General features: G+C 43.6%; 1 protein-coding gene across 2 annotated transcripts in view; it reads right to left on the minus strand.

Moving 5' to 3' along the window:
- PHF20L1 (PHD finger protein 20 like 1) overlaps positions 1-20,972 on the minus strand; it is a 91,138-nt gene that overhangs the window by 4,467 nt on the left and 65,699 nt on the right. For both annotated transcript variants that reach the window (XM_075825710.1, XM_075825711.1), the window contains 8 exons: positions 11,044-11,259; positions 8,781-8,834; positions 8,233-8,319; positions 6,287-6,448; positions 5,005-5,186; positions 4,218-4,317; positions 2,799-2,994; positions 969-1,284 (listed from right to left, as the gene is read on the minus strand). In XM_075825710.1, the coding sequence (XP_075681825.1) occupies positions 969-1,284; positions 2,799-2,994; positions 4,218-4,317; positions 5,005-5,186; positions 6,287-6,448; positions 8,233-8,319; positions 8,781-8,834; positions 11,044-11,259 (1,313 nt within the window). The remainder of the gene's footprint in view (positions 1-968; positions 1,285-2,798; positions 2,995-4,217; positions 4,318-5,004; positions 5,187-6,286; positions 6,449-8,232; positions 8,320-8,780; positions 8,835-11,043; positions 11,260-20,972) is intronic.

Here is a 20,972-nt window from a genome sequence, read left to right on the forward strand (position 1 = left end):
GTATCTTTCTTAAAATAAAACGTATACACACTCACAGTGCCCCCACAACAGTGCCCAAACAACGACGTTCATTAGTCTCATCACTCAGTGCCCCCCTAATAGTGCCAGCCGCAACATAAAAGTGATAGCCACATATTGCACCCCCCCCCCCCCCAAGTAGTGCCAGCTGTGCTGCTAGCCACTTCTCTTCACTCGGACAGGGTAGTCACAAGTGAGTAACCAACAGAGGGCGCTCACATGTATCTTCCTAGACCTGCACTGATCTCTATGATCAGTATATGGAAGAGAGAACGGGGCTGCCATCAGTACGGCTACAACCTGTTCTCTTCACTAGAATGATGACGCTGTCATTTGTTTTTTTGAACTATTGAGACAAAGACAGGCACGTCTGCGTACTGATGGAGGCCGCACAGAACAGCATTGCGGGCCGCCGGTTGTGCACCACTGCATAAACAGGCACCATAATGGGCTATGGGTGACGGAAGGATTAAACGGGTGCCCAAACAGCGTCATCCGTCACCCAGAGACTACTATGGAATCCGTTTAACGGATACGTCATAAAAAGGAGTCATGAGCGTTCATGTAATATCCATTAAACAGATCCCATTATCCTCTATGGTGATAGATGCGACTATTCGGCATCCGTCACAGCTTACTTGTAACATATACGTCGGGAGCTTTATCTGGCTATACCTTAAACGTAGGCCATAAATATCATATCGACGGTCCCTTAAAGGTATATTCACATTCTGCAACAGAAATTTCTGTGGCTGTCCCATTTATCTAAATAGGTGGTGCAGAAATCCATCAAACGACCCTATTCAGATGAACTTTCAGTTTTCACAAATCTGCAATGTGTGAATAGACCCTTACTCCACTCAAAAATGTAAAACTCAGGAGGCAGAGGAGCTGTACAACAGACGACGACTTCTATGTGACATTAGACACGTGTGGCGTTACTTTCTCACCTGCTCAGTCCTCCTTTCAATATTTACATGATCTGATAATCTTCTTTTCGCTTCTGTGTGATTGTTACTCTTTTGACCGTCCAGCGTTACACTGTTATTGTCCTCAGACTTTCCGGTGTCGTTCGGCGTCTTGTTTTCGCCGCCGGAGCTCTGAGGCTTTTGATAGCTGTGCTCGCTGGTTATATACGTCTCCTCCGTCTTGCCCAGCTTGTTTGTTGGCCCTCTGTGGTTCTGTCCGCAAGTACCTTTTCCTTGACTTGACTCCCGAGGCTTCGTTGGACGGGCCCACAGTCGAAGATCAGGGTGGTCCTTGTTCCTGCAAATACCAGATTATGAGATTACATAGTGACAAGGATGGAATTTTTTTTTTATTTGTAATTAAAATAGCGCATATGGGTGTCAGAGATGGGTCCCCTACTTGGGACCCCCTTCTATGATCCAGAGTAGAAAACCGCTATCAAGCAGCTGCTCTCGCTTTGGCGGACTTGAGCTGTCCGTGTATTACATGGACGGCCATTCATATGAATAGCCGAGTGTAATACTTCACTTTCCCTGTAGTGGCCACTGCAGGGAAAATGAGCAGCCAACCGCAACTTCTCCTAACAAAATCGGCTGTTTGTCAGAGATCTCGGGAACCGGACTGGTCATGTTATAACGTGTTGTCCAGTTGGGATAACCCCTTTAACGCTACTGGAAAAAAAGTTAATGTGTGACTCATGGGAGTCCAGGAAGAGGAGATATGAGGAACTGTAGAGCGGAATTATCTATCCCTGTTCTACCAGTGACATGGAGGGAAAACTCCTCAAGGGGTATTCTATTACCCCGAATAATAAAATAGTAGTTCCGCAGGGTCAAGGAGTCAAAAATGTCATCTTTTTCACCCTGCAGAGCCACTGTATTGGTATAGAAAAATCCCTTATGACAATAGGGTTCCCTCCATGTTACAGGCAGGTGCATGGACAGCTATAGCTCACCATATCTATCCCTCCTCAGCTTTAAATCTAGATACATACACTGATCTTGAGTAAGGGGTCTATACTCCAGACACATCCAGAGCTGCATTCACAATTCTTCAGGCTTCTTGTACGCTCTAACCTTACATTTCCCTGCTGACCCCTGGTGGTTCGGAATCCGGATGGAGAATTGTTGCAATTGTTGCAATATGAGGTTTAGTCAGGCAGTATACAGTCACATCTCCGGGTTCCTGTAAACGTCGTGTACGTGCCCCTCAGGCCATTGCATTAAAATGCCAATACATGATTTGTGTGGATTATCACTCCTAGTCTTCCATAGATCATAACTACACACGTGCAACATGAATTGAAAAAAAAAAAAAAAGGAGGAGACGCAAACGGAAAAGGGAGGAGACAGCAGGGGCTATACATTGCTATGAAGCCTGGGGGACTCTGTGACTAAATGATGGCTCAATAGCTGTTAAAATTGACAACTCCCGGCAATCAGTAATAGGAAAAAAGTCATGAAAGGAACATCATAGGCATAGGAAGAAAACACAGCGCACGGTGAGCCCCGAACTTACAGCTACATTTGATTTTTTAACATAGATGTGCTTTAATTTCCCAAAATGCAGTGCCATACAATCTCAGACATTTCAGGACCTTAGGAGTATCTTATCTCATTACTAACTCAATCCAAATGGCAGCAAGAGAATTTTTTTGAATGCAGCTCTGGATGTGGCTGGAGTACAGACTAAGATGCAATATGACGCAAGTAATTTGTATGTTTGCACATTTATGCCACATTATTTATAGCTTATATATCACTAAAGTCTATAGATAAAGTATTAACTTCAAATAAAATGTTATCAATTACTTCAGAATCCCAAATTTTAGTTGTAGTCCATGAAGTATCTCGGTCACGCCGTACACGTCAGCCAGGAGGTGGTGCGTGGATATAATCTTCTTGGCGTTCAGGTAGGAGTAGTTCTCGTTTACAAATGACAGACCGCACATGCGACCGTTATTGAACCATTCTCTGTCGTACTTGTATTTCGCGCTCCATCTCTGACCTGAAAAATTGATGCCAAGAAAATGGAGTTCCTGTTATAAGATGCAAAACTAAGATAATAAAAGCAGATTGTTATACAAATGAGATCGTTCTGACCCTTTATTTGCATCCGAGCCCAGTTTTAGGCCATCACTCAGACACTCTGCAACGGTTGACTTAAGCAGCAACTTTATTTTAAAGCGGTGGTCCATTTTAGATCATCTCTTTGTTAGAAAGGCACCTTAATAATAAGCTGATCACGAGGCGTCAGTCTGCTGGAAACCCCAGCGATCAGCTGTAATCTCTGAGGGAACCTGGCAGTAAGTGTTCATTTTCTGTGCAGCACCGCCACAGGTGAAATGAAGCATTACACAGTGTCCATTCATAACAATGGGCTGTCCATGTAATGGCCAATGTCCTCCGGAAAGACACTCTATGTAACCGCTCTCGACTCTGGCCAAGAGATGAGGATCCTGAACAGAGGACCCCCCGATATTAACTCAGAATTCCCTAATAGGGTGGATGGAAATGGGTTTCCTAAACTAGACTTTTTTTTTTACTTGCCTCAATTATTACCGTAATTTAGCTACGAGTGATCCAATATTAAAGACAAATGTAACCACGGGTCCAATATGAATGTCATTTCCACTTGGTTCCCTTTTAAGGGTTTTTTCTACCATAGACACTATATATGGCATATTCATATAAGCAGTCACCGCTCCATTCAGTCTCTGGAAGGGGTCGCCTTGGCTTGCAGAACATCCTCCTAATAGATCGGTGGGGGGGGGAGGGGTCTCAGAGCTGGGACCCCCACCTATCAGACATTTATGGCATATTTTGTGAATAGGTCATAAATGCTTAGGGTGGTGAAACCCGTTTCGGCTGTGATCACACACGCAGTTTTTGATAAAGTTTTAGTGCAGTTTTTTTTTTTGTGGAGATAAAAAAAGTGGAGACGTAAAATCTACGAAGTACGGGACAATGCAAATGAATAGGGAGTTTTACAAAATACTAATCCCATGCTGCAGAATAAAAGCTGCGAGCACGCTCCATCCGCAACGCACATTATCGGTCAAACTGGCAGCAAAAACCAAGGCAAAACCTGCTTGTGTTTCATGCCAAGCCAAGCGTCCATGCCCCGTATCTATCCTCTGTTCAGTGCAGAGTAATCAGAGACGGGCTTGTTGCGAGGGATATGGCTGCTCGACAACCCCATTGAAAAGACCGTACCCAATATTTCCTCACCTGGTGGGTTGCTGCATACATAGCAGATATACTGTTCGGGAATACTGTCTTCCAGGAGCCCCATGCAAACACTGTGCTGCCAACATAGACATTCCTCGCACTACAAAACAGATCAAATAAAGAATTATTATGTAAAGTATAAATGCGTATACAGTGAGCTCCCCCTAGTGGTGGCGGCAGGTAGCCAGAATTTTATCATTCAACTCGGTCTACGCCGGAGATTTGGAGCGCTGTATCAGAAAGACAGAACTCCGAACAAATCATTTTAAACCCAAAAAACTTAATTAGCATTATAGAGGATCTGACCAAATCTTTATGACAATGTGCAGACACCATCCGATCTAACAGATCACTGGCGACAAAGAAGACTGAGCAATTCTTCAATATTTTTAAGATCACTGCTTGCTGTTAGTAAATAGAAACATTCTTGTTTCCACCCAGAGGCTAAAAATCTGCCATGCTTATGTCCAATTGGAACTGGTGGATGGTTCGTAACAGTGGTTTACAGCTCTCTGTCTGCAGCTGTATGAACAGAAATAGGTCAGGAACGGTTTTCAGCCTCAAGTGTAAACCCAAAACCCCCCCAAAAAAATTCCAGTCACTGACAACAAGCAGAAATCTTGATAGTGGTGAGGAATCGAGACACAAAGAATATTAGAAAGTTGCAGAATGTTTCATTATACAAAATGAAGTTTATATTAGGTAGGTGGATACAGTATTATGCAGTTTTTACAGACCAGGGTATAGGACCCCTCTTTACTTATCACAGAGGGCACAAGGAACCCACCTGAATCATAAAGCCGTTCTCTTCATCCATCTCACACACGCATCTGACAATCTCGCCCATGCCTTCCTCCTCATCCTGAGATTCTTCAAAGTAGGTCGAGTCGAATTCCTGATTGTACTCATCACCGCTGAGTATCAGGCTCTCGGTAGAAGAGTCGTCGAGAAACCCCATGTCAGAAAGGTCTGGAGAAAACGCAAGCAAAGAGATTACTGCAATGAGATGAAACATGACATCACGGCGGCAGCACGTGGCATATAAAGCGGCACGTGGCATATAAAGCGGCACGTCTATACACAGACTTTGGCCCCCGGAAGACTCAAACATAACATATGCTGGAATTTGTTATATCGGTTGTGAAGGATCCTTGTAACCAGACTGTGGACGGCGGCGCCCGTTAAGGTTACAGAAGATGCCGCAGAAAAGTCGAATAAGTGTCCCAGACAAGACGACATCCACCACCAACCTCCTCACTGGCGGAATTACTACAGGAGCCGTGGCGTACGAGATACCGCCATTAAAGGGGCTTCTGATTTGATATAAAGTTCTGGAACTTTTAAATACACTTTTTGCTGAAATTTTTTTACATTTTCCAAGATATCTGCTTGATGTTAGAGAATGAGAATATTTTTGCCAACATTCAGCGGCTGAAAACATAAATCATGCCCGTTTAGGGCATATGGATGTCACAGAAGGCGGTCCCTGCTCTGGACTCTGCGAGCTAGAACGGAGAGCGAACCTCTAATAGTGGTTCCTGTTCTGGAGGTTGCTGTCGCGATAGATAGATAGATAGATAGATAGATAGATAGATAGATAGATATGAGATAGATAGATAGATATGAGATAGATAGATAGATATGAGATAGATAGATAGATAGATAGATAGATAGATAGATAGATAGATAGATAGATAGATAGATAGATAGATAGATAGATAGATAGATAGATAGATAGATAGATAGATAGATATGAGATAGATAGATAGATATGAGATAGATAGATAGATAGATAGATAGATAGATAGATAGATAGATAGATAGATAGATAGATAGATAGATAGATAGATAGATAGATAGATATGAGATAGATAGATATGAGATAGATAGATATGAGATAGATAGATATGAGATAGATAGATATGAGATAGATAGATAGATAGATAGATAGATATGAGATAGATAGATAGATAGATAGATAGATAGATAGATAGATAGATAGATAGATAGATAGATAGATAGATAGATAGATAGATAGATAGATAGATAGATAGATAGATAGCTCTTACTTTCTCCAGTAAGATCCACAGACAGGATAGCACATGGGAACTGGAAGGTGTTCTTCACTGGTATCGTGTTGTTTGGACCAGTAGTGCTGGAGGATGAGCGTATAACCGGAGAGGAGCTTCTAGCCAAGAACTCCAAGGACGTCCCTTCAAACTCTGAATGTTCTGTAAAATAAAGAGGCAGAGAACTTATAGAGCGTCTGATCCAAAATAAACACGGTCACATATCATCCTGAAGTACAGAATAAGAGGGATTCTATATACTGTGGACCTCTCTGGGCTTATCCTATATATTCCACCTATAGAGCCGCTCATACGGACAAGATATTAAACAGCGTCTTGGCAGCAGTGATCGCACAGATCAGTGTCTGACAAGAGAGGCGGATGTAGTGCTTGTATACAAGAAGGGCCACAAGAAAAGGAATCAATGAAATGAATAATATCACCGCAAGGCTGAAGACATTTATATAAAGGATTTGTCAAGTCTTTCAGTTTGAATTTCATATGTATTTTATATATCTATATAACAGTATTCCCTAACAGGCATCACTGCTGGACGGCCCTGAGGGTCTTACTTAGGCCCCCGACTTGCACTTTAAAAAAGGTCAGCCCCGGCAATCACTAAGGCAATGCTCACAATGTGAAACAAAGGGATCGCCATCAGCATTGATCGCGCATCTCATTAGTTAAATGGGCGGGATTGGAGGTTTCTCTGACAACAGGGGCCTAGCTGTCAATCACAGCTTTCCGTTTAATCTTTCGATCCTCTCTTCCTATGACGGACACTATACTAACGCTAGTGTGAACTTACCCTTACCTAGTCTCTATTCCGTGTGTTCTTCTCTCTCCGTCACCGTGGTCTTTCATCCAACATGGCCGCCGCCGTCTCAGACTTGGAACGGGAGCAATGTCTGAATATCGGAGACGCGCCCCCTCCTCCTCCTTCACCGCCCTCTAATGAACCAGCGCTGGTGACGTCAGCGCTGGTCCATCACTACTGACACTTCAGAGGGCGGTGAAGGAGGAGGAGGGGGGGGGGGGGAGATGTCTCCCATATTTAGACTTTGCTCCCGCTCCAAGTCTGAGACGGCGGCGGCCATGTAGGATGGAAGACAACGGTGACGGAGAACGAGGCAACGCAGAGAGAAGAACCAATAGGAAGAGACACTAGGCAAGTTATAAATCATTCTACTATTGTTAGTCTATGTTTCTTGCGTGGACTAGAGGGTCTCTTTAAAAGGTAAAACGTACATCACAGTGCACCAAGGGAGAATTTCTGCGCAAAACCTAATAACGTCCCTATACTTAATGAATCACAATTTGGTAATATCGCTTTTTTTACTTACAGATTTTAACATTTTCCACCATTGTTGCAGCGGCCATGTGATAACAGGAAGCGCAGTCATATTGGTGGTCACCTCCGAATCTTCTCAGAAACGGAGCGCGTGCAGGCGACAGTTTTACCGGATAATTCACAAGTGACAACCAATGAAGCTGCTGCGCTACCTCACGTTTGCAAAAACGGCCCCGTAACGTAATAGGACACGGTCATTATCTCTTTAACGAGACCTATTACGAGCCTTCTAGGGGTCTCCTCAGGGGGAGGGCCCTAAAAATAAAACACGCATAATTACCACCAAACTCTGGCGGCTGCTCGTACTTCTTATTTACTAATATATGGACAATTTTTAAATCCGGATAGACCCAGGTCTTCTATTCCACGGAGGTGTAGCACCCAGCGCACGGACTACTATAGGAAATCACTGAGGACTCCCACTCCCTCCTGCTACAGACCTGCCCTATAAAGTACCCTATGGAAGGGCCAAACAGGACGAGTCCACTTATTCTTGCCCTGACAACCAATGGGATGTATATAACCCGCTGCCTGCGGAGAACACAAACTCCTAATCCCCCGCGGCCTGTAGTGGTGGAGACGCGGCTTTGCCTACTTTTCTTCTTCTTCTTTTTCTTCTTCTTCTGTTTGGATTTGGAGTGCTCCTTCTCTTTCTTCTCCTTGTCTTTTTCTTTCTTCTTACCTGCAAGGCAAACAGAGGTCACATTAACTCAGGGGCAGCTTAAACCTGTGCGTGATGCCAGCGCTGGGCCGACAATGGTGCTCAGGAGTCCTGGCCCGGCACCAGCTGAGGACTACGGCTATGCGCACAAGTGACGGGTCCGGCCCCGCGCGCACGACTATTTTTCATCCGTAATTACGGACCCATTCATTTCTATGGGCTACGGACCCCTCTCTTTATTTTCACTGATCGGTGTCCGTTCCGTAGAAATGATCCTGTAAAATATAGAACAGGTCCTATTCTTGTCCGTAATTACGGCACGGACTCCCCTGAGGTCTATTCATAGAACATCTGATGCATATTTTTACTGTTACCTCTACATTTAAAGGGCCGGCGTTCTTATTAGATGGAATATCTGCATCAATTTAGTGTGCACAATGACTAATTTCTCAGAAACAAAGAAGAAAAAAAAATAATATTACCAGCAGACAAGGTTTTATCTTCGGTCTTCACTTTTTTCTCCGTTTTTATGGCTCCTGTTGAAAGAAATATCATGAATAAGTTATTGTTTCAATATGAAATTTTATGTATGGAGATGGTTTTTCATGCATTGATGTAACACATTAAGTGCATGTACAATTAACCCATCGCTGCCTCACTTTAAAAACAATAAATCTGATATTGATGCTCTTCTAATTAAACGTCAAGTGCATATCCCCCTTTAAAAAAGGTCATTTTTAGGTTAAGATTTTTTTTTTTTTTATAGTCTATCTTTATAAAAGGTAGGAGCTGCTTTGTTTCCTGATACAGAGCTCCAAAACTTCTGCAGAGTATAAACAAATGATAAAATTCTGTCTGCCTGCAGCCACCACTAGAGGGAGCTCACTGTATACTGTGGTATTATTGAATACAATGTATAAACCGTATGCGGAGGGCTCCCTCTAGTGGTGGCTGAGGGCAGCCAGAATGTCACCATGTGATTATATCTATACAGAAGATTTGGAGCTCTGTATCAGGAAAACGGCAAATGTGTAATTCATAGATTTCTTCTTAAAGGGTAGAAATGTTTTGTGTTAATTTTTCATACTGTTCACACTAAGTCCCAATGCACATGAACCGTAAAAATCGTCCGTAATTGCGGACCGTAATTGCGGTGCGCAATTACGGACCCATTCACTGTTATTGACCACGGACATCTTCACGTATATTTCCGGGAAGGTGCCTGGGCTGTAGAAGTGTACCGCAAATTATGGAACATGGCCGTTCGTTTGCTTTTTATGGGCCGTGCTCTCGTACTTGGTATGGGAGCACGTGCCGAAAATGTAAGCGGCTGTCCGTGCTCGTAATCGCAGGCAGTGATTACGGGCACGGCCGTGTGTATGGGGCCTAAATCAGCTGTTCTATTCATTCCTGAGGTTGTGAAGATACCAAATATGTGGGCGTTTGTTTTTATGTAACGTAAATAGAAAAATTATTTTATTTTTTATACTAAATCACACAGTTTACGTTATTTTTTTAAACCCATTAAGAGATCATCATTTCACGTCTTTATTTTCACCTTAAAATATTTTGGCAACAATATGATCTATATGTGACCCCCACAACAGGCTATGTGTAAGAACAGCCCTGGGGTCCTATCTAGGTCCCCAGGGCCGGCTGCATGGGTGATCCCCCAGTAACCTATTGAATTATTGAAATGCAATGAAAGGGTTAAACCGTAAGCTAACCTGTCAGACAGTCACGCACCCGCCCCAGGGCTTATTCTACTGCGCTGTCAAAGCGGCACGGTAGCATAAGACCCCTTTATGAGCACCGTAAAAAGGTGTATGGGCAGTCATTAAGGGGTTAAAGCTCCGCTTTTTAATATAATTTTCACACTTTACATCTACATATGAGTAACTTAGTAAGGCCCCGTGCACACGACCGTAGATTTCATCCGTAATAAGAACCCATTCACTTCTATTGACCACGGACACCTTCCCGTATATGTACGGGAAGGTGTCCGGCCGTAGAAAGGCTCCGCGAAAGATAGAACATGTCCTATTTTTTGCTTTTTACGGACCGTGATCCCGAACTTTATATGGAAGCACAGCCCGCAAATGCGGGTGGCTATCGTCGACTGTCACGGACCGCGATTACGGGCATGGTCGTGTACATGGGGCCTAAGCATTTTGTTTTACGTATCTTATACTACATTCACATCCAAAGCTGCATCTACAATTGTGTTGACTTGACTGTGATGTTCACACTTGAGTTCAACCGAAGATTTTTTTTTGTTATTTTTGATGGCAGGAAAGGCGTAGTCTGGAGCGCTATTCTTGCCATAAAAAAATACAGGAGCCCTGATGAAAACTCATTAAAGTCAATAGGGTTTGTCAGAATATGTTGTATATTTAAAAACGGCTCTGGTATACCAGTCATGCCTCTGTTATAAACGGAAGACATAACACCATAGTGTGAACAGAGCCTTATCATACTGCACAAAAGAAACAGCTCAACAGTAACAAATCCAGCTCTGCTACATCTGTATGCAAATGTATGTGGAGATTCCCATAAAGCAGTGAGAAATGTTTCTGCACTTGCAATCAGTTATGCCAATGAAGAACACAAGTCAGCGTCTCCCCAACTGGACATGGGTGACAACAGGGAACAATAGAGCAGGCGGAGATATAGACAGACTTTGTGTGTATTGTCCCTTTAAATCTAATCCTCTTGTTTTATACAAATAGAAATAAAGTACTTTACCAACTTCTGGCTGCTTGTCTTTGTCATTTACTTTCTTTATTATCTTTTCTTGCAACAGATCAGAGTGTTTGTTTTCCGCGGCGGGACTAGATAACGTCTCCGTCATTTCTGTGCTCCGGGGAACAGAGGATTTTTTCTTTTTGCTTCTTTTTGGCGGCTTCAAGTTATTCGGTAAAGCCACGGTGGTGTGTAGGGAGAGTGTGGGGGACTCCAGGGCTGCAAACGAGAGAAACGTTGACATGTACGGACACGAATACTACAGCAGTAAAGCTCCCGATACAAAGAAAATACATCAATTAATAACAAAAATATTATAATAATTGAATCTCCTTTCTATCTGGTCTCATGTTGCCATCAAATCGGTTAGAAATATATAATTATTTTTCCAGATGTGCCCCAAAAGATCAGCCATATCTCGCTCCTTCTCACAATCCTGTCTCTGGCTCGAAGGCAACTGGCTGCAGCAGGCACCTCCCCCCTGCTGTCTGCTATAGTAACATCTGCCAGCCTAAAATGGGAGGCACCAGAAGGAAATGAACACCTGTTTTCTACAAGATTTCTACAAGTTTTTCTTCAATTAACTATAAATTCTTTCTATTTTAAAGGAGTTGTCTGGTTCTACGTAAATAAATGTTAAAATTACTTTAGGAAAGACTCATACACTGTTATACCATAGGGCCTGAAGGGGCGCTGCATGACTGCTATCTTTGATTCTTTGTGTCATGCACCGCCTCCTACTATTCTTTGACGGTCATGCTCCACCCCTTCTATTTTCGGTATTCTATTAAATCTGTGTCATGCACCGCCCCCTTTTATCTTTGGTATTCTTTGACTCATGCCCATTTAACCCCTCAGATGTAGCGGTCAATAGCAACCACTGAATTGGACTCTCACCCCACCGGCACACCCGCGATGTGACTGCGGGAGTGCCGATGGTTTCTATGGCAGCCAGGGGCCTAACAAAGGCCCCAGGTTTGCCTCTAGTTAATGCCTGTTAGGCCATGCCAGAGTAATGGCCTTACAGGTGCCTGTCAGTTTTACACTAACAGGTATAATACACTGCAATACAGAAGGACTACAGTCTATTATACAAGCGATCAAATGATCGCATAGTGAAGTCCCCTAGTGGGACTATAAAAAAAAAAAGTTACATAAAGTTTATAATAAATAAAAATACTAAGTAAAAAAAATAAGAAATTAACCCACTTTTTCCCCTTACAAAATGCTTTGTTAAAAAATTACACTTATTTGGTATCGCCGCGTCCGTAATGACCCGAATAATAAAACGATTACATTATTTAACCCACAGGGCGAACGCGGTAAAAAATAAAATACAAAACATTGCCAGAATTGCTGTTTTCTGTGAATCCTGCCTTAAATAAGAAATCTGATAAAAAAAATTTGCATGTACTCCAAAACGGTGCCAATAAAAACTATAAGTCGCCCCACAAAAAAAAGCCCCATACAGCGGATAATTAAAAAAGTTATGGCTCTTAAAATTTGGCGACACAAAAACAAATAATTTTGAAAAAAAAAAAAAACTGTTTTCACTTTGTAAAAGTGATAAAACATAAAAAAAAAAATATATATATCGATTTGGTATCACCGCAATTGTAACGACCCGCTGAATAAAGTTATTATGTTATTTATACCACACAGTAAACGGCTTAAATTTAGGATGCAAAAAAGAGTGACGAAACTGCTGGCCCCCCCCCCCAAAAAAGTTAATCAATAAATGATATGTACCCCAAAATGGTGCTATTAAAAAATACAACTTGTCCGCTAAAAAATAGCTTGGTCATTTAGGTATAAAATAGGCTGGTCACTAAGGGGTTAAGCAAAGAATAGCGCACACCTGGTTGATAAACCTGCCGAGTCTTAAAGCAAGAAGGTAAGACTTTCCATTGTTATTTTCTTTAGTGTTGGCGCCTACGCAGGGGCTTCATATATAAAGCCCGGACACCAGATTTATCAGAGAATTTAAGGTCAGAAAACGAGTGTAAATACATTGAAAAATCACTGAAAAGTTTCTATTCACTTTCAGAAAGCAGAGATCTTAAAAAAATTGATGCGCAAAGTAAACTAGAAAACTGCAAACCATTTTTAATTCATTTCAGAGGTCAACACACGGCATAACGGAACGTATCATTGTATGTTTTAGGGTCAGTTCACACGGCAGATTTTTCTTGGCGGTCCCGCCGCAAAATCTGCCGTGGAATTATTCCTGCCGTCGGCGGGAAGATTCATCCTACTATTGTCTTCAATGGGAGGTTCGGGTGGAGGCAGCTAGCCGGAAAAAGAAGCGTCCGACTCCCATCGAAATAAATGGGAGGCAGAATTTTGTTGCAGAATTTGTGGCTTTTTCTGCCGCAGAATTCCGTCATGTGTACAGGGCCTTAAAAGGTGCAGGTCTCAGTTGTATGGGACTTAAACAGCTCAGCACGCTTGCTCGGCTGTTTCCGCAACGCCCATAAAACAGAATGGAGAGAGCTGCGTACGTGGCCCATTCAATTCCTTCCTGGATGCAGTGCCCGGCAGGACGGAAGTCGGGTGCCCCTTTCTGGGGACGGGTGTGACTTCCACATCTAGCAGACATTTATGGCAAATCTCGTGGATAGATCATACATGGAACAACCCTTTAATTTAACAATATACACAAAAGATATAGGAGATAAAACAATGATCATGGGGGCAGGGAATTTTCTTTTCCCTTCCCAGAACACTGTCGCCTGCAATGGCTGATAACAGTGAACTATAGAACACCTTCACCTGCGCAACATGTATAAAGCCACTGTCCCTTTTAAATGGTTAACGCTTTGGGTTTGTCCACAAAATTTCCGCAGCATTTCCACATCAACTAGCGGACAATTCGCTGTGGAAAATCCACACCATTTCATGTGTTTTTTGTTTTTTTTACGCTGCAGAAAAACGCAGGAAATCAGTTCGCCATCCGCAGCAATAATTGACCTGCTGCGGAAATAAAATTACGCACCGCAGGTCAATTTCTGGGTGGAATTTTTCCGCAGCGCGTGGATGAGATTTGTTGGATCTCACCCGCTTTGCTGCTACTGTATTCCGCTACGTATTTTCCGTTCGCAATTTCGGATGGAAAATACACAGCAAACCCGTTACGTCTGGACGAGCCATTCCGTGTAGTTCTGAGCTGGGCCCGAGAGGCCAATAAGGGCCGGTTCACATCAGCGTTCGCTTTCCGTTGAGGCGTTCCGTCGGAGGTTTCCGTCGTGGAACCCCGTAAAGGAAAGTCAAACGGAAACCGCAGCTTCCGTTTGCATCACCTCTGATATCAACTGTGACGGAAACATTGCTAATGGTTTGTTTCAGTTCCGGCAGGTTTACGCTTTTTCGACGGAATCAATAGCGCAGTCGACCGCAGAGACACAAGACCCCTCCTCGATGTGCACATAGAAATTAAGCTGGATTTATAGCGATGGGATGAACCCAAGGAAACAAGGAACCCGGGGGGGGGTGAATAGTAAAAGTAATAGGACAGTGGATAATAGAAAATCACCGCGAAGCACGACGCCTCATCTAATAATAACAGCGACGTGCTGCCGAGGGTGCCGCGGGCAGTGCCCTGGGTAATAGGGAGTATTTTTAATGGTTTACAAGCCCTTTTTACTAAGATACTAGACAGGGAAACCAGAATGCAAAGACTTCGATGTCATGTCGCGGATGTAGCAGAGCTTAATGTGTCATTTAACACTTCAGGGACTGAGTCAAGGCAACTTAGCAGGTCATTTTGCAGTCCTATGTAAAACCACACTGTAATATTGCAAGTTGTGGCAATTGACAAACACAACTCTGCTACAGCGGAGGAATATCTAGCTGTATCGATGCGAATGACAAAAAATAGGCGTCTCATAGACGTTATTAATGTGTACAAATACCATGCTATGGACGGACTACCAAAAGACGCGGTTAAAGGGACGGGTACAGAATCCTGAAATCCTTATGGTTGTCTGAATTGAAGTAGAACACGTTGCATTACGGTCACATTGAAGGCAACATTTTCCCGGAGACCCAACCCGGAGCGCATGGGCTTTGAGGGGTTATATAATGAGCGGCCTCCTCAGCGCCCCCACCGTCCGGTGACCGGTCACACTGCTAGACACCGGTATCTAATATGAACCATAAGGCCTCTGCGTGCCGCTAAACAGGGTCCGTGTATGTGAGGCCTAAGGCTCTGTTCACACCACAGACATGTACTGTAACATACACGTAGGCTTCTATTGCGCACACATGCCAGAAGTGTGTCCTGTTGGCGTATACTTGACGGGTTTACATTTAGATGCCTTTTTTTTATTTTTAAATCATTGAGGAATTATGAGACTAGAAAAAAAATATATATATTTTTCCCAAAAAACAGCACCATTCTTGTCCATAGGCACGTTCAGCCTCATTAAAGTGAATGAAGCTGAGCTGCAATACCAAACATCCCCTATGGACAAGGTTGGCGCTGTTTCTCGGGGGAAAAATGTGATCTTATTTTCTCGTCTCTGCCCATCATATAGTTAAAGGGGTTGCCCCGTCACAGACAACCGCTATAATCTGAGAGCCCTTGCAGTGATCAGTCGCCAATAGCGGCAGCGGATTTTGTCGGGGGGGGGGGGGAAGCTTGTGATGCTGCGGCCGGCTTGCTCATTTTTCCAGCAGCGTAATTGTTATATTACATAGTCGCCATTCAGATGCATGTATGTTCGTGTAATACATATTAGCGGCTCTCCGATCTGGCTCAGAGTGGGTGCGATAGGGGAACCCTCCTCTATAAAGTCTATATGGCCTAATAGGGCGCATGGACATAAGAAGATAATAAATTCTGCATTAAAGGCTCAAAAAGCGAATTCGCCATCATAATCTGAGACACAGAATGGTAGATACCCGGGGATATACTCGTCATCCCAGATATAATATATGATAGACAGTGAAGAGAATGTGATCGGGATCGATCCCACATACAGGATGACATGATGCAGTGGTAATTCACTAGTCTGCTGTGTGAGTCATGTGACATCGGGGAACTACAACTCCCACAATCCTCCTCCATCCGCACTGCTGCAGCATGTGGTTTTGCACTAGGCCGACAAACCTCACGTACAATCAATGAGCTTTTTTTTTTTCTCCCGCACACGAAATAATAGATGCGGTTATGTGAAGGCAGAGGAAGCGTTTAACCCTTTGTGTAGTGAAACCGAGGTGGATTTTATGGTGTGATTGACAAAATCTGTCCCCTCAGATGGAGATATCCAGATATGATGGATACGGTCAACCGCATCTTGAAGAAGGGTTTAAGCGGACACCGTGTGACTTGCGGTTAGCACTATTGTGGTCCCGGGTCCGAATACGACCAAAGGAAACATCCGACATTGGAGTTTGTATGTGTTCCCCGTATTTATGTGGGTTTCCTCTGGGTTGTCCGGTATAGAGGACGCACTGGGGACCGTGATTGAGGAGAACTCCTGTACAGCGCTGCAGATTATGTTAGTGCTAGATAAGCAACAGAAGTAAGTAAATATGTTCATACATCCTTTTAGAGAATTGTGAGTCAATAGAGGGGGGGTCCGCTGTTCAGGATCTTCATCTCTTGGGGAGAGCCGTTATAAAGGGTGTCTCTTTCACTCTCTCTGGAGGACCTGCCCTGTCCTGTATTACATAGACGACACATTAATATGAATGGAAACGGTGTAATACTTCATTTCCCCTGTGGTGGCACTGCAGGGAAATTAAACACTTACTGCCAGGTTTTCCCACAGATCACAGCTGATCACTGGGGGGGGGGGGGGTCTAAAGCAGACAAACCCTTTATGTAAATCGGAGACCATCATACAGAAAAGCGGTCATCTTGCTTATCCTGACTGAATAATTGATGGCAGTGCAGCGCAGGGACTTAGACTTGCATGTTAAAATAAGAATGTGTAAGAAAAAACATTGAAAGCGGCAAGAAAAGACTGAAAAAATGTGGAAAATTACTAATGTTACTATAGATTAGGGGACATCTAAAAAAGGGAACCATGTGGCAGATTTACTATTGTGGCTACGGCGGTTTTTTGTAGTATTTTTCGCCCGGATGTGGTGCAGTTTTGGCACAATGTTGTATTTTGAGATATTCAACAACACGTCGAAAAGAACAGATGTTTGCGCCTCACTACGCACTTTTTCAATAGAGTCTAGAAAAGATGTTGTGGCTGAAGTGTAAAGGGCGCGTGGCATAAAATGCACCAAAATGATAGCACAAATAACTGGTGTAAACCAAGTCAGCCATGAGTTGTTATAAGGGGAAGAAAGAGTCTGACAGGCCTAGCAGGTTGCGCCAAATTTATCATACAGCGAGCACCGTGATAAATTTGGCACCTGGTCTAAGTTTACGCAGTCTAAGGCGATGTTCACAAACGCTTAACAAAAACCGGAGCGGTTTTCAAGGGAAAACAGTCCCTGATTTTCAGCCGTTTTTCAAGCAATTTGTGTTTTTTGCTGCCTTTTTTTACGGCCGTTCTTGGCGCTGTTTTTCTATGGAGTCCATGAAAAACGGCTCCAAAAAACGGCTCAAGAAGTGACATGCACTTCCTTTTACGAGGCTTTTTTTTTACGCGGCCGTTTTTAAAAATGGCCGCATAAAGAACGCCCTGTGGGAACGGAAATCAATGGGCAGATGTTTGGAGGCGTTCAGCCCCCGCATTTTCAGCCGTTTTTCGGGGCGTTTACGGCCCGAAAAATGGCTGAAAATAGCCCGTGTGCACATACCCGAAACGTTATGTATTAAACGGATGTGTGAATGACATGAGAACTCTATCAAAGGACACAAGGGCTTCGTAACCATAAGACTCTGTACACATCACATTTTAACCCTACGTTTAGCATGTAGTGGGAAAGCTCCCGACATAAGCGCCAAACGTGTCCAGAGGACTTTATTAGGCCGAAGGAGCCCAAAAGAGTGTCCTTCCGGTCTCCGCCGGGCTGCTCTAGGTCAGTATACCTTTATTTTTTGGAGGATGGAAAAGCTTAGACGACTACATTTTTCCATCCCGAGGGACACTGCAAAAAAACATATACGTCATTGCCTTTTTAACAGCCTTTAACGACATATACATTAAACGGATACCATTATAGCCTATGGGCGACGTATGCAGTAAACGGTTACTAATAGTGGCATCCGTCACCCATAGACTATAATGGTATCAGAGTTGATGTGGACACCTGTTGACCATATGAATAGTGTTTTTCCAGAACGTTCCTTCTTCTATTTGGGTCTTCAGGTTTCTGATAAGGATCGTCCATCATCCATCTTCTTGCTGATCATCCGCTTCCTTTGTTCCCATCAATGTCCTTGAACACGACCGTCTTTTCCAATGAGCTGGGTCTTCTCATAATTCATCCAAAAACGGTCATTTGTGGAAGGTTTGACTTGATTTAGCCCAGGATCCGCTTGTTCACTTTCTATACGGACCTTCGTATTCTTCACAAAAACCAAGGATGAAAGGGTTGAATAATTTCCCTGTCACAAAGCAACTCGAGTCCTTCTTCAGGATACAATGAGAGTCTCGCTTATGATTGACCACTCATCGAGATACGAATGACAAAGGTCCGGGAAGAGCAAAACATAGGAGACCAATTACGTGTCTCTTACATTGACTTTGGTTCTAATATAGAATTTATTTGCGTACCATTTGAACCTTCTTGTGTTATGTGGTTTGGTCAACGTCACATTTTTGGGTTTTTGTTTTACTGTCCAGCATTTAGTTCTATAGATAGAAGGATAAAACATCACAGCCCAGTGATCTTCTGGTCACCATGCCTTTTATCCTTCCTCTGCACATTTTCACTGCTATATCCTTTGATACAAGTAGACGAAAGGGGTCTGCAATTTCTAAAAGAAGTCATACACTTTAGATAGCTGTAGGCCGATAGCTATTCCTTAGGGTTCATTCAGACGAGCGTGTATCATGTCCATGGGACGGCCGTTAAAACAACGGCCGTCACACGGACTCCTGTATGTCAATGGGGCCGTTGACACCACCGATTGTTTCAACGGAGCGTGTGAAGGGTCCGTGAAAAAATAGGACGTGTCCCACTTTACTGCGTGTCACGCATCCATCCATAGACCGTAATCTATGGGGGATCCGAGACCACACGTCCAGCACTGGTGCACCTCCCTGGTGAAAAACGGCCGTTTTTCAGATCTGGGGTTTCCAACGCTCATCTGAATGTAGCCTTAGGTCGAGCATGCATTTTGTTATTTCATTGGGGAGAGGGGAATCGGCAGCTTATCTTCAACAGGAGCAAAGGATCGGGAACGTGGAAATCCAACATGCCGAATCCTTCATCCCGGACATCTGCCGTCATAGAAGAGTCAGGAGTCCGCCATACATATTAGTTGGCTAGACCCGCCGACTTTCATCTAATGTGTATGGGGACCTTAAGTGTCCTTCAACAGATCTAAGTTCTGGTAACTTAAAATATTTAAATCCATTGATTTTGATTGGTGAGCCAGGGGCAGCGTAAAGGGGTTTTCCCGTTTGAGGGCTTTTTTTATACTGATGACCTACCCACAGGATAGGTTGCCACTCGGCTGCGGAGTGCTGGTGCCGGAAGCAGAAGGCTCCAGTCACAGTATAGTGGCTGTGCTCCAGCTCTGCTCCTATCCCAGTGAATAGGCGCAGAGCCGCAGTAACCCGGCACGGCTGCTATACTGTGACTGGAGCCCTCTGCTTTCGGCACCAACCCCTGTATAGCTTCCAGCGTCTGACGGCAGCCGGTCTGTGCGGGTTCTGGGCGTCGGACCCCACCAATCCTATACGGATGACCTATCCTGTGGCTAGGTCATCAGTATAAGAAATAGCCACCAACCTGGGCAACCCCTTTAATGGCACATGTACAAGTCAGCAATTGACTGATATTTATTTGATGTACCTCCCTGTGACTTTGTGCCATGTTCACCTGGATTGATCATGGATGCAGGTTCGTGCAGTTTAGAAGCGTATTTAAGGTCTTAAAGTATCCACAAGCGTTAAGTTTCGGAGGGCAGAAGCATGAGCAGAAGACACCAAGTGGTGGAGCAACATAGAGCAGAGATGTAGAATGTAGATGTTTGGTAACTGAACCAATGTACCGGACCCTATAAACGGTAAGCAAGAAGGCAACAACCTAAACAAAGAAGGATAATATTTTTTTACAAAACAAAAAACAAAAATTTGTGCCAAAATGTTGGTGGGATTTAGCCTAAGTTCCCACATACGCTTTAGACTCTTTTTACATTATGTTAGAGCCTTCGGTCGGAGTTAGACGTCCGGAGCACTCCCCGACATGCAGCTCTGAAGTACGCCACTGTTAAGGAATACTTCACGCGTTTGCCATAAATCGGCCATAGGTTCCCGTTGCAAAAAAATAAATGTAAGTATAGTGCGCGGTACACGGTTTTTGCTGGATAAGTATGTATGGAATAACGTAGACTACTGTACTAAGCTATTCCAAACAGGGGGAGAAAAAAAAAAAAAGGATTTGGTGACATTTACCTACCTGACATATGCCAAATAGACACATATGGCGCAAGTCAATTTGGGCCACATTTATGCCCTCCGTTTAGCGTGTACATCAGGAAAGCTCCCAGGATACACGCTAAGGCCCCATGCAAGATGTCCATGGCCGATAGAAATTAATGTGTCAGCGTTTTATCCGCAATTGCGGATAAAAACTTTGGACGTGTGCATGGGGCCTAAATATGTACATAGGGATTTTTTTTTTTTTTTTTTACATGGGAACAGAACGGTGGCATCCGTCACCCATAGACTGTAATATTATCCGCTTGTAATGAGCGTTCACGACAGATATGTTTAACACATACCATTATACTCTATGGTGACGGATTGGTCATCCATCACAGCCTATGTATGCATCGGAAGCTTTTCCCAGCGTAT

The sequence above is a fragment of the Rhinoderma darwinii genome, chromosome 5, assembly GCF_050947455.1.
Source record: "Rhinoderma darwinii isolate aRhiDar2 chromosome 5, aRhiDar2.hap1, whole genome shotgun sequence".
NCBI lineage: Eukaryota > Metazoa > Chordata > Amphibia > Anura > Rhinodermatidae > Rhinoderma > Rhinoderma darwinii.